The sequence below is a fragment of the Scatophagus argus genome, chromosome 18 (genome assembly GCF_020382885.2).
Source record: "Scatophagus argus isolate fScaArg1 chromosome 18, fScaArg1.pri, whole genome shotgun sequence".
NCBI lineage: Eukaryota > Metazoa > Chordata > Actinopteri > Scatophagidae > Scatophagus > Scatophagus argus.
Window position 1 is genome coordinate 16,656,154 of NC_058510.1, and position 13,143 is coordinate 16,669,296.

General features: G+C 41.6%; 1 protein-coding gene across 4 annotated transcripts in view; it reads right to left on the reverse strand.

Annotated features, from left to right (window-relative positions):
- Positions 1-13,143, reverse strand: part of slc12a7b (solute carrier family 12 member 7b) — a 58,996-nt gene that overhangs the window by 7,852 nt on the left and 38,001 nt on the right. For all 4 annotated transcript variants that reach the window (XM_046370817.1, XM_046370814.1, XM_046370813.1 and 1 more), the window contains exons 5-21: positions 10,646-10,700; positions 10,232-10,362; positions 9,159-9,400; positions 8,756-8,967; positions 8,020-8,187; positions 6,794-6,892; positions 6,400-6,457; positions 4,584-4,758; positions 4,373-4,491; positions 4,167-4,265; positions 3,460-3,579; positions 2,924-3,028; positions 2,109-2,277; positions 1,293-1,488; positions 862-1,031; positions 483-614; positions 119-226 (exon numbers count right to left, since the gene is read on the reverse strand). In XM_046370817.1, the coding sequence (XP_046226773.1) occupies positions 119-226; positions 483-614; positions 862-1,031; positions 1,293-1,488; positions 2,109-2,277; positions 2,924-3,028; positions 3,460-3,579; positions 4,167-4,265; positions 4,373-4,491; positions 4,584-4,758; positions 6,400-6,457; positions 6,794-6,892; positions 8,020-8,187; positions 8,756-8,967; positions 9,159-9,400; positions 10,232-10,362; positions 10,646-10,700 (2,358 nt within the window). The remainder of the gene's footprint in view (positions 1-118; positions 227-482; positions 615-861; positions 1,032-1,292; positions 1,489-2,108; positions 2,278-2,923; positions 3,029-3,459; positions 3,580-4,166; positions 4,266-4,372; positions 4,492-4,583; positions 4,759-6,399; positions 6,458-6,793; positions 6,893-8,019; positions 8,188-8,755; positions 8,968-9,158; positions 9,401-10,231; positions 10,363-10,645; positions 10,701-13,143) is intronic.

The following is a 13,143-nucleotide window of genomic DNA, read 5'->3' on the forward strand; positions in this document are numbered from 1 at the left end:
ATCTTAGTATCTAAACTATAAAGACACTGCATTCTCTTGAGTTGAACTGGAATCCAAGTACAGGGACAAAGCGACCGTGAGTGCAGGGTTGTGTTGAGGTCGATGACCTGTACATTACCTCTCTCTCCCTCTCAGTTCTGGAAAGTTGCATCTGTTTCAGCATCTGAGACCTTTGCTCCATCACCAGAGTCTTCTCATAGGTGAAGGCTGAGATGTCGTTATCATGCTGCATAATAGAGGACAGAAATGCTGTCATCAGAACAATATGGAGCAACAGGAATGACCTCTGCCAACATCCTTGTCCTTTTACGAGAACAAAATGTCAGCATTAGCAGAACGAAACAGTTCTGGAGCCTAAAGCTTTTCTTTTTGTCTTTGTCTTTTTTCTTTTTTATTTACTTCGGGTTCTTATACAAACTATCAGCCTAATGCATCACTACCACCACACATTTCACTTCAGTGCCATTCTTTCAATGTCTCACCATCTCCACCACTTCCACTTCTGCATCCAGTCGCAGGTGGTAAAGGAACATCTGGAGGTCCTTCTTCATTTGGATGCTGTTGTCATCCATCTGGGCCACAGTGAAGATACGCATCTTACACTTCCTCCACACCTGGAGGAGAGAGGAAGACACAGCTATTATGGAAGGAGGTCAGGCCAGATGTAGATGGATGGATTAGTTAAGTAAAGCAGGAGCAGGGAGAAGGGGAGGAGGGCCAAAAGTAATGTCAGTGTCGAAAGAGGGAGAATTCAAAAATAGATGGATATTATTGGTGAGTATTGCATGAAGGTGATGAGTGGAATGTAGAATTTAAGGATGTCTCAGAAGGACAACTCAAGACGCACACAGACACACCAACCTTGTGCTGTCGCAGCAGGAATGGCAGCAGCATCAGCATGCCTCCATCGTGTACCACCCACCACACGTCGATGGTGCCCTCCCCCAGGCGGTCCTGGTTGGTGGGGAAACTGTCCACATTCTTAGCCACAAGTAAGGCCTGATGGGCTGCTGTGGTCTCCCGTACCGTCTCTGGATGGACAGAGGAAGGAAGAGAGTGTTTATGAGTAGCACATCAATCAGTATGTGTTGTCAAAGAGAGATTCAGACATTGTTATCTCGATGGGACCGCGCCAGCACATGTGCAAATGTGCGACGTAAGCTTTTATTTTCACTTCCAATGCATTTTTAAGACACATCCTAAGCATGCGGATGCAATATAATTTTTTAGTCCACAAAACTGTCCAATGTCCCCAACAAATGCAGTGATTTTAAATTTGAACTGTCTCCCACCGATGAAATTCTTCCATGACTCGGCATCATTGGACTGCCTCCAGGTCCCCGGCCAGGCCATGAGGACTGTGTTGTGCTTCATGCCTCCCAACCCTGCAGATTGGATGAGGTGGGAGAAGCCATCTCTGAGGTTTGAAGACACCACAACATGACAGAAACCTTTCGTTCGCTCTGCTGACATAGAAGACTTGATGTTCTGGGTAGAGAAGACAAAAGAACAGCAATTAATTGATGCGCAGAACCGACAACTGAGAAAAGCATGTTTTTGAAAGATGCTACTCAACGGTTACTTAATTCTGATTAGTACCGATCCTTGACTGAGCTCAGCCTCTACTTCAAAATTAACAGTCAGCACTTTCATTGGTATCAATCCAGGATAATTCCTAAGGTTCAGTCTAAACAAAGCCCTGTGTAATCTGGAATTCAGCCTCTGCACATGATTGCTTTTGTAGAGAAAGTAATCCACTGATTAAAATGCTTTTGAGGACACAGTCAAATCAGGTTGCAAAAAAGAATCCAATGACTTGCTCAATTTGGCCAGTAGATGGCAGAATTCATCTGCAGCTCAGGGGTCAAATGCTTGTCCTCGTCCTAATCCTAATCCGGATTGACACACAATGGATTTTATTGAAGTTGACTGTGATGCTTCGTCATGAGGCAGCATAAAACACATTTTATCAGCGACTGTACCCACTTTTGGTAGAACTCAGCTGTATGAGGAGTACAGAATGGCACACAACATAAATGTCAACATGCTTGTGACTGCATTTGCATTTTACATATGTGCTTGTGTTTGCTTGTCAGTTTCCACTATACCTGCTCAGCCCTCTTGGCCTCTGCCTCTTTAGTGAGATAAGTTCCCTGTAAGACATTTCCCACTATGGTTAAGCCTTTCCCTGCCTTCAGCTGAGTGGTGAGGGACAGCAGACGGGGGTGTTTTACTCCTTGGTCCGAGTCGAGGTTCAGGAGCACCAACAACTGAGGCCTGGGTACAACAAGACGGGGGACACAATCAGGATGAGGGACAGGAAAGATCCTTAAATCTCAGAAAGTTCAAGGACAGTAACAAATATTTTTGTGTTAAGAGAGGCAACACATGCACTGGTTCATTCGTTTTCACTAATCACGTGCTCTTTTGAAGACACACATCTCCAAGACCCATAGTAAATGAAATACCTTGCAAAGTGTTGTCTCTTGACATTATTTCTTGAGTGTGGTAACACCATTAGAGCATTATTGGCTCATGCTAAGTTATGCAGGGAGATCTGAATTGAAACAAAACAGGAACCTTACAGTCCTGCAGTACAGGTGTTTAACAGAGGAGGGCCAGAAAGCAGTGAGAACCATCTGTACACTTGGAATCATCACATCCCCAAGAAGACGAGCCACAGTGAACATGCCAAGAAAGTAAATGAAACTTGTTTGGTTTTTGGACAGGCACTCTGCAAGGTCCGCCAGTGCAGGCCTCAGTACTGTATGAGTGTGTATCAACCTTTTCTGACAGATTAGGCAGAGGACCACAAGTTTAAACAAATGCACCTGCATATCTATTCCTGTTTTGTCCACCACAGCAATGACATGTGGCACCATGTCAGCTGTATCCACACACACACACACACAACATACTGTACCTCCAGTTCTTAGTATGTGGCGGAGCCTCTTCAAGGCGAATGAGGGCGTAGCGCGCTGCATTTAGAGACAGGCCACGGATGCCGTCTCCCCACTCTTTCTCTGCCCTGAGTCCAACAAATGATTGGCAACACATTAGAAGTATGAAAACAACTATGCTGGTAGATAGATTTCAACAGCCTTACACAAAGGGTTTCTCATGCATTTTGCTGAGTTAGTAAAGGGTCCATAAGAACATTTTCTGCTGCAACATATACCAGTAAAAATCTAAAATCTTAAGAAAATCTAAAAAATCTTCTGGCAGGCCTGAAAGTCACAGGCAAACTTCATTCAAGAGGGCTTCTGGCAAGTGACAAAATCAGTAGATCTCTAATTTAGCAGGATTACAGTGTCCTCACCGGCTGAAAAGAACTGTACATCACTGTTTAAAATGCCTGTTAATCTAATGATGAAGAGGGCTTCTTGTGTAGGAGTTTTTGTGTCACCTTTAAAGGATTCACTGTAAACTTGTGAAAAACAACAACACAGTCATTCTCACCCTCTGTATTCGATGTATTTGTAGATGCAGCTAGCGATGGCCATGGCCACAATAGCATAATACCAGGAGGAGATGAACATCAGAGCAAGACACAGGCTCATTCCCAGGAATGACAAAGCCCTATAGGAGAAAACACACGTTTTACCAATCCAGTGTCCCATTGACAAGGTTCATGCACGTGTACTGGATAAATGACTCAGATTCTCAGCACCTTCATGAAATGAAACCCGTTCATAATGGACAGCTGAGAAGCTTAAAAGTCAAGTGAAACGATGAAATCAACTGCTAACAATAGTCCTGTCCTGTATTGTCCTCAACCTTTGTAGTGGAAGTAATCCCAGTAAAGGCCATCATCACACAAACCACAATGAACAGGTGTGTGGGTGTGTGTGTGTATTTATGTGTAGATGTGTATTCCTGTAGTTGTGGGGACAAAAGTCTGTTTACACAGTCACACTGTGTAAACAAAATGCAAGTCCCCACAATGTAAATCGTTAACTTTACCCTTTTTAACTTTATCCCTAACTTTACTGGAATGAAGACTTGCTTTAAGGTTAGGTTGAGGTTTGGGTTAGGATTGAGCAAGTAATGTTTATTGTCATGGTTAGGTGGCAGTGAAGCCAAGGGAAATGAATGGAAGTCTATGTAATGTCCCCGGAAGAGATAGAAACATGACTCAGTCTGTATCTGAATCATTCGTCACCCACCAGTGGTAGTATTTGAAGCGTGGTCTCCAGTTCGGGGTCCGCAGGAGGGTCTGAACAGCACAGGCCAGGTTGACAAACAGGTAGCACATGAGGAAAAACCTGTGGAAGGAAGACAGCAAGTCAAAATATAACCTACCACCTGAATCTCCTCTTTATTTAATGCCGGAATGCTTGAGGGATTACAGACTTCATCTGGTGATACTGACATGGAGAGAATAGGAGCCACAGCATCCAAAGAGGCGATGAGAATGCCGATCTCACAGATCCCAGCAGTCAGCAGCAGAGCCCAGGTAGGTTCTCCGTTAGCTTTCCCATGACCGAACACCTAACACACACAGTCAGTCATGAAAGCAGAAGCTAAACAGACAAGCATAGGGACCGCTTCGACCGGATTTGTGTCGACTGCGAGTGTCTAACCTGTAAGAAAGGTACGATGCCATCTCGTGCGATGGCCTGCAGCAGGCGTGGAGCACCAGTCAAGCTCTGTAGCCCCGCCCCGCAGCAGGAGAAGAATGAGCCAATCACAATAACCCAGGGTGAGGGCCAGGACAGTGTGCCTATAACAAGATTCCCTTTGACTGAGTCCCCAAATCTGCAACGCAAAAACAAAATATCGCATACATTACTTATTCCATCTTTATTTATTCAGAAATACAACATGTAAGCATGTTAAAATAATTTTCATTTCAGTGAATGGTGATATTCTTTCCTTATTGTCAACAAACTTCCAACCAACAATAAATGAAAGTACTGTGTGTGTATCAAAGCTTGAAATAGCTTATTCCTCTGTGCCCGCACTGCTGTCCAAAAACTATTAAAAACACATCAATGAGCCACAGTGTTGCATTAGACTCTTTTTACCATGAACACACAGACTGTAGTTTGTTTTGATTTGATCTCACGCATATCAAGAATTTCAAAAAGTGCCTGGATATTACAAGAAAAACATAGTGTATTTTAAGTAGTTACAGCATATATCTGTGACCTATTTTTAAAGACTGAAGCCTGTATTGAGTGAAGAGCCTTCGGGTTGAGAACCAAGGACAGACTGGGGTCTCGTTGAGAGAGTATTGAGAGATGGCCTGAAGCATTGCTGACTTTGATCGTTTCATAGGATTTCTTTGAAGCTAACTAAAATAAAGAATACCACCAGCCTCATCCTTTGAAGACAGAAAATATATAAAACACAAGTTTCATACTTCTCATTGACACTAAAGCAGCATTTTGCAAATATTCATCCATTATTATTATTATTCAACATTTCCATGTTTCAATAGAAAATACACAGAGTTGAAATGTGCATTTGATGTCTTGTGGTCTTGTAAAGCATAAAAGGTGGAAGTAAAGGTGCTTGTGCACTGACCTTACAAGCTCCCAATGACATCGGTGTTAAATTATCAAAAATGATCTTTAGTACTTCTCATGACTCATAAACAGGATAAAGAGGTGTTTGAGAGGATACAGTGGTCTATTCACATCACATGAATACAACATATTTGCCATTCACCAAGCCTGAAAAACATCATTTAGTGACTTAGTGACTTGATCATTTTCACCATGTGTTCTCAAGAGATGATACTTGAAGAGATAAGAGCGAACAAAACCTGAATCATTCAAAGCTGGACTGTTTCCCTCCCAGATTCGTATATTAATTTGTCAGGAACATTTCTATGAAGACAACAGCTATAGTGCATTATGGGGGCATTATAGTGTATTAAAAAAACATTCATAATGCTTTATTACTACACTCATAAACACACACAGTGATTTCTGATGGACCATATCAACAATCATAAAACATTATAGATGTGACAATGAATTATAAGTTTGAGGGTCTTATGGATGCCCTTTATTAGTTTTAACCAGAGGTTGGCTGATGGGGCTTATATTGAATTATGACTACCTATACTGACATATACACACACTAAGTAAGGCCTGCCATAACAGTCCATGCAGTATCGTAAGTAATCACTGTATGCAGTAAGTAAAGTGAAGTATATAATAATGGGGGCTTCATTAAGACATTTCGTTGCTGGCGTTCATTAAAGCGTAATATATTTTCATGAATTTAAAAGAATCTGTAAGTAAGTTATGGATATTATGGTATACATGGACTATTATAGTATGCTATGAGTCCCTAATACAGTGGATAGTTGAGGTGTGTACGGGTCAGTACAGGTAGATATAATGCATTACAAGCCACGTCAGTCTGCCACTATAGTTTAGCTCTCACTTGTCTCGTAGCAGAACTCCTTCAATGCAGGCACCGAACAGCACCACACAGGAGATGTCTGGGAAGCACTGATCAGGAAATATTCCTCCTTTTCATGTTGCTGCTTAAGCATTAAACACACAGTCCACTGTCTAAATGGTGGCACCTACTTTCTTCTACTGGGACCTTTGCTGTCTTTGGTTCCTGTTTCAGGGGCATCAAAACAGTATTCCTGCCAACAACCTATGAACCTAGCAACTGTGACATCTGAGAACAGCAGTACCTGGCAACGTTGCATCTATCATCAGTATAAGCACTTCAGGGCCAAGTTGATCAAGCTTGAAAAAAACATTTTAAACTATGCCCGTGTGACTACATTTTCTGGGATCAGTTTCACAAAGAGATTGAAGGATACAGATGAAGGAGGTAGTAGCAATAGCTAGGATGGTCCCAATGGGGATGGACTTCTGGGCATCCCGCAGGTCACCTGAGCGGTTTGAACCAGCCATGATACCTGGAAAGGGAAGGTCACAACATACCATCAAATGTGAAATATTAAGAAATGGACAAACTCAATTTAAAGACCTTTTCAAGGCAAATGTTGCTCCTTTGCTATCTAAAACTCTTTGAACTTTGGTCTCTTCTCAACTTGTCTTTGGCAGGTCGTGTCAATCCTGTGAAGATAACTACTCTCCCACGTTTCTCATATCTGTTTCAATCTGTCCCCATTTTCCTCCCTCAGTCTTTTTTCCGTAAACTGGACAGCCTAATCTTAGAATTAATTTGGAATAAAAAGGTCCCTAGGTTGCGTAAACAATATTTAGAGATCCAAACCACTTGGGGGGTTGGCTCTTCCCAATATGACATTCTATTACTGGGCCGCTAATATTAGAATTCTAAAATTCTGACTCCAATATGAAACTTTAGATCCTGCACCCACTTGGGTAACCATGGAGGCTTTTTCTACTAAACCAGTTTCACTGAAGGCTGTAGTGCATTCTCCTACTTTACCCTCCACTTCTCTGTACATTAAGAATGTGCTGGTGAGAACGTCTCTTAGAATTTGGGCTAAATTCAAACGCTGTTTTGGTTTACAGTCTTTCTCTGCCCAAGCTCAAGTAGCCACTAATCATACTTTCCCTCCATCTCTTGTAGACAATGTGTTTTCAATTTGGTTTAATCAAGGCATAGCATCATTTCAGGATTTATGCAGTATATTAACAACACCTTTGCGTCCTTCCAACAGCTCTCAGAGCAATGCCCACACCCTAAATATCACTTTTTTAGATACCTACAAGCTCGTAATTTTGCTCGCACAACCTTCCCAAACTTCCCCATTTGGCCCAATGAGTCACCTCTTCATTGGTTTGTCAAACCTAGTTATTCACTGAAAGGGTTACTTTCAGATATATATAATCAAATTCTCTCTCTTCGTCCAGATCCAGAGTTATCTGAGGTTTTGTGGGATGAAATTCTTAGTCGTGTGCATAAATCTTCAATATGTGCGTGCCATGGCCTTATTCAGTGTAAAATTATGCACCATACGGAAAGATATATCTCCAGAATGCAAAAGATGTAAGCAAACCCCAGCCAATCTAATTCATATGAAAAGTTATGACATCTATGACATCAGAGTCTCACCAGTGACAGACGGGAAGTAGATGCCGACCAGTAAAGTGAAGAAGGTGGTGATATCGTTGACGACGTAGGGCATGTAGATGTCCTGGGCAGAGTCACTTCCCCCAATAGATGACAACTTCTGGTTTTCTAGAAACATACCCAGAGGGCCGTACTGTGACCACATGTTTTCTACAAGAGACACAGAAACAGAGGAATTGGACTCCAAACAACACAAGAAAAGCATTTGAAAAAGGCAGTGTGTAAATTCAGCCAAAAGAGAACAAGATGACGAATATAAAATATCAAGACAAAATCTACACAGAAGTGATAATGCACTGTGAGATAAACCCACAGAAACAGCCTACTTCCAGAGACTGAAACTTAAGACTTTCAAGCAGAGCTACAACAACGGATCAATTAGCTACTTAAAGTCGACTATTTTGATAATCGATTAATTGGTTTGAGTAATTTTTTTAAGAAAAAATGTCAAAGTTCCCTGTTTCTTAGATGTGAATATTTGTTGGTTTCTTTACTTCTTTATGACATTAAACAGACTACCTTTGCATTTTGAACAAAACCAGACATTTGATAATGTCATTTTGGAATTCAATATGAGTCGTGGATGAGACTGAGTGAGAAATTCAGGATTATCTTTCTCAAAAAAATAAAGCAAAATAATTGGTTTAAAAGTTTGAGATCCACCATATTTAGCAGCACACAGCTGCTAAAACCTGCAGAGGAAGCTCTGCAGTCCAACCTGAAATGACTCCGCTGGTCAGTCCGGGGATGCCCTGCACGCTGGTCACATTGTTGTTGACAAAGTAGTCATTGCAGCTGGCGTTGAACTCCGATCCTTCACAGAAGAGCTTCCACAGCTTAGTAGTGACGGTCACATTGTCTATAACCTCTGTCTTAAGACAACTGTCAAAGCGGTGGTTCTGCAGAGTGCGATTCCCTAACATGCAAACCCTGCGTGCAGGAAAAAGAGGATAAGAGTGAGGCTTTTATAATCACACACTGCTTCTAAAAATACTGCTGCACATGAAATGCCGTCTTCATTAGTCCATATGGCTGAATGACAACTCTTTTGACTTTTACATTTTGTTTTATTGTTATTGTGGGTTTTTATGAGTCATTAGGTTATTGTATTCTTGACTCACGGAAAGTCCGGTGGCTCAAAGATGGTCTTGATAACTCCAGCATAGATGGCGAGGATGGAGAGGATGACACAAGCCAGGAAGACCAGTGCCAGCTTGTTGACATATTTCACCCCTACAAAGACGACCACGGCCATCAGAGCTAGGCAGCACGTGCCGTAAACGCGCATGTTATTTAACAGCGCAGCTGGTTCATCTTCTTTTTTATCTGCCACAAAGATGGCTGCTTTAGGCACGATGTAGGTCTGCATGGGGAAGGGTGGAGTGAAGGACAGAGGAAAAAATGAATAAATTACTTCAAGTGCTTACAATTCATTTGCAGGTGTCTGCTTGTGTGTATACAACTGGACATGAAACCAGGACCGAGCACAGCCTTCAACTGACGAAGGCCAGACTGATGACAGGGAATAACAGTACATAAGGGTTTTTCAGGCCAGGTTTGGCTCCAAGCACACCTGAGTCAGCTAATTAGAGCGTGAGCTCCATAGCAAACTGAGCTAACAGCAGCTAACTACAATCAGTAGCAGTTAGCTTAATTTAGCAACAAGGAAAATTCTCCTTTCTTGGGACTTATTTGCTGTTGTGAAGCTCGCCTTGTAACAGTTAATAACATTTTAGTCACAGGTGTAAATTGTACGACTGCATTTGAGGTCAAGAAAATCATTCATGACACAGAATAGTCTCATGACAGTCAATGTCAAAACCAACCACACATGACAGTTTAATGTAATGTTAACACGTAAAGCAATATAGTTTCCCTAAGTTTGATAAATAGGCCTGTGATGACATTTTTATGACAGGTTATGCTGTCTTGGTTAATGTCAAGTTGTCATAACAAAGTCTTAATCAACTGTCAACATTCGACATAACGGACTGAAGGACACCTAATGACAACAGTCATAAACATACATTTCATATTCATGACAGGTGTTATGCACTTCCTTTTCAAGTAAGATATTATCTTAACAGTTCCATCCACCCCCTGAGTACCATTTGCAGGTGATGGACATAGTAAGTTGGAGCAAACAGTAGAGGATATACTCTTTTCATAAGCAGTCCATGCACACTTCACTCACCAACAGAATCTCTATAGTACCCAGGATGTACATGGAGCCGGCAAAAGTTGTGCCCAGGTAGAAACAGAGACCTACAGCTCCACCAAACTCCGGGCCCAGAGATCTGGAAATCATATAGTAGGAGCCTCCAGCTAGAACAAAGAGCAGAAAAGAGTTTTCTGAGAAAAAGGAAACTTATTTCCATGAATTTAGCTTTTTGGAATCTAAGGACAAATTGCAGATTATCTCATACATCCATGGTTAACTAAGGAAAATTGTTGTGAAGGTGTTGGTCAAGTCTGAAATTCTCAGACAAAGGTATCCCCTAGTAATTACCATAATATCAGCAAAAAAGGCAGAAAATGTTAGATTCTATTTGACATTGCAATGCTGGGAAATCAGTCTTACTCAGCAACCAATCAGTTCCAATCTTACCTGGCACAACGCCATTAGTAGCAATTGCACTCATGGATATGGCTGTCAGCATCGTCTGTGGAGAGAAGCCAGTAAGGGACGACAACAACATCAGAACAGACTGTGATGTCGTTATCACACATTCAGAAAAACAATATGACAATTTACACAAACCTCCTTGTTTTTCATGCTCGCAAAGAAATTTCAATGCAGGTTCAAATTTTCCCTTGTGGAGGTTTATTTAACATTGAGCCTGTTAAAATACTTCTAAGGGGCTTATTCTCTAAATCTTGGGGATTGGTAATGGATATGAGCTTTTCCGTGAAATCAGTCATTGTGGCAGAGGATATTTACATCAGCCTGTTACCTAATAGTGCTTCCGGACGAGAGGACGGGCAGAGCAGAGAGAAGGGCAGGGAGACCAGATAAGAGGAACAAAGCAAAGACATGAAAGTTAAAACTTAAAGGGAGAAAGACAGAAGAAAGCATGAAGGTGAGAAGGTGAGGTGACAGAGGCAAGAGGAGGGAGGAGGAAGAAGGAGGAGGAGGAGAAGGAGGAGGAGGAGAGGAGCAGGGACAAGGACATGACCATGATGAACTTTGGGCTCTTTGCTGGATGCACCGTTTAAAGTGACAGAAAAGCTGGACTAAAGCCAATTAGCTGACAATTTTAACTTCCGTTTCCACTAAAACCCTAAGCAGCTATACACTGTTTTGTCTTGATCACTAATAAATCAGAAGTAACTGTTAAATGCAGTACTGGGAAGCAGGACCATATTAAAAATTGCCTTAAAATTTGGAGATTTCATGGACTTCAAGGCCTTCTAGATGAAATTCGACCAGACCCAGTCAGGGCCAAACAAGGTCCAGCATTTGAAGCATATGCACATAAAAAATGATAAAAATAATAATTATACCTTGTTGTTGTTGCAGTTGTTTGCCTTCATGCACCAAAAAAGTTGTAGTTTACATGCATGTCTGCCCAGACTCATATAATAAACGTAGTGACCAACACAGAGCTGTACCACATGGTGCAACAACAATCACCTGAAACTCAGCATCATCCAAACCAATGAGCTCGTGGTGGACTACAGTGTTGCAAATATGAATGCTGCTGCAAACAAGCTAAAACATTCTAAGTCATGAATGCTCCACACACGTCTTCAAGTTGGCAGCACAGGAGGTCTATACAATCAGCACAGTTTCATGGTGGACACCCAAGATTATCATCATATTATCCTATTACACATTTGTGTGAAATCTTGTTTTACTTAGCATATAAATTCTTGAGTTATAGTTAAAATGTGTTTGTGAGGTCACAGCGGCCTTGACCACAAAATTCTTGTCAATTAATCCTTGTGTCCAAATGGACACATTTGTGTCAAATTTGAAGAAATTCCCTCAGGACATTCCTGAGATATCATGTTGATGAGAATGGGATGGATGGACAAACACGCATCCAAACAGACAACCTGAAAACAGCACAAACAACAGGCTAAACAAGGCAGGAAACATAATCAGTAAGTGTGTTTGTATCCTTGATATGTTAGCATGACACGTGGCCTCTTTAAAACCATTCTGTCTCACTGAGCCTCTGTTTTCACCTTATAAAAAAAAGGCTGCAACCAAAAATGGTTTTGATCAGCTTTGCGAAAGATGGAAACTTATTGAATGATGAGTGATAAATAATAAAAAGATCTGAACAGCGAAGAGTAAATCACAACGGACACAACTGAATTCTGTCTCAGTTATTTTTAGACATGTCTGGTGTTGGGTCTAGAGCACACAAACTATGACCTATAAACAGGTGGCTGACGTGGAGCCATCAGTGCAAAGTCAGATGTGGTCTCAGCAGTGAAAATGAACACTAATCTGTTTGACTAAGCTTGGCTGTCGTATTATGTAACAGCAGCAATGCAGTGGAGGGTAAACCCTCCAAACGCACTAAGCTAGATTGTAATAAACGAAATGGTGTCTCCGTCTATTGTCAGTCTTTACAGCTACGCAACCTGATAGTAATTCGTAGCATTACAGAGGCAGTGTACAGTTACATTTACTTTTGGGGGGCGTGGACCTTTTTAGGCTTCTGAGGGAGGGCATGCCAGACAAAATTTGAGAACTACTGTGTTATACCATTAGATCATGCCATTATGAGGCAAAAGCATTCAACTGAGATAGTACTCAAGGTTTTTGTTTGTACTTTGCCTGATTAAGCTGTACTAATCCATTGTCTGCTGTGGGACTGACAAATATAGCCACTGTGTGGGTGTGCTTGTCGCTATGTTTCTGACACTTTGCAGATGGAGGGATTACACGTCAAGCTGCCAGGTACCATTAGAAGCTAGGAGTCTATGGGGAATGGAGAGTCACAGAGGATATATATAGGAGGGATCAGTGGCCAGTAAGTCGTCTTGCCTGTCATTCATTACTGCTGTCAAACCAACATTTGCACCAGTCTGCCATCAAAAGTTATGGCAGCATTTGTCCAGAGTGTTGTCACAACACTCACAGCAGCACAT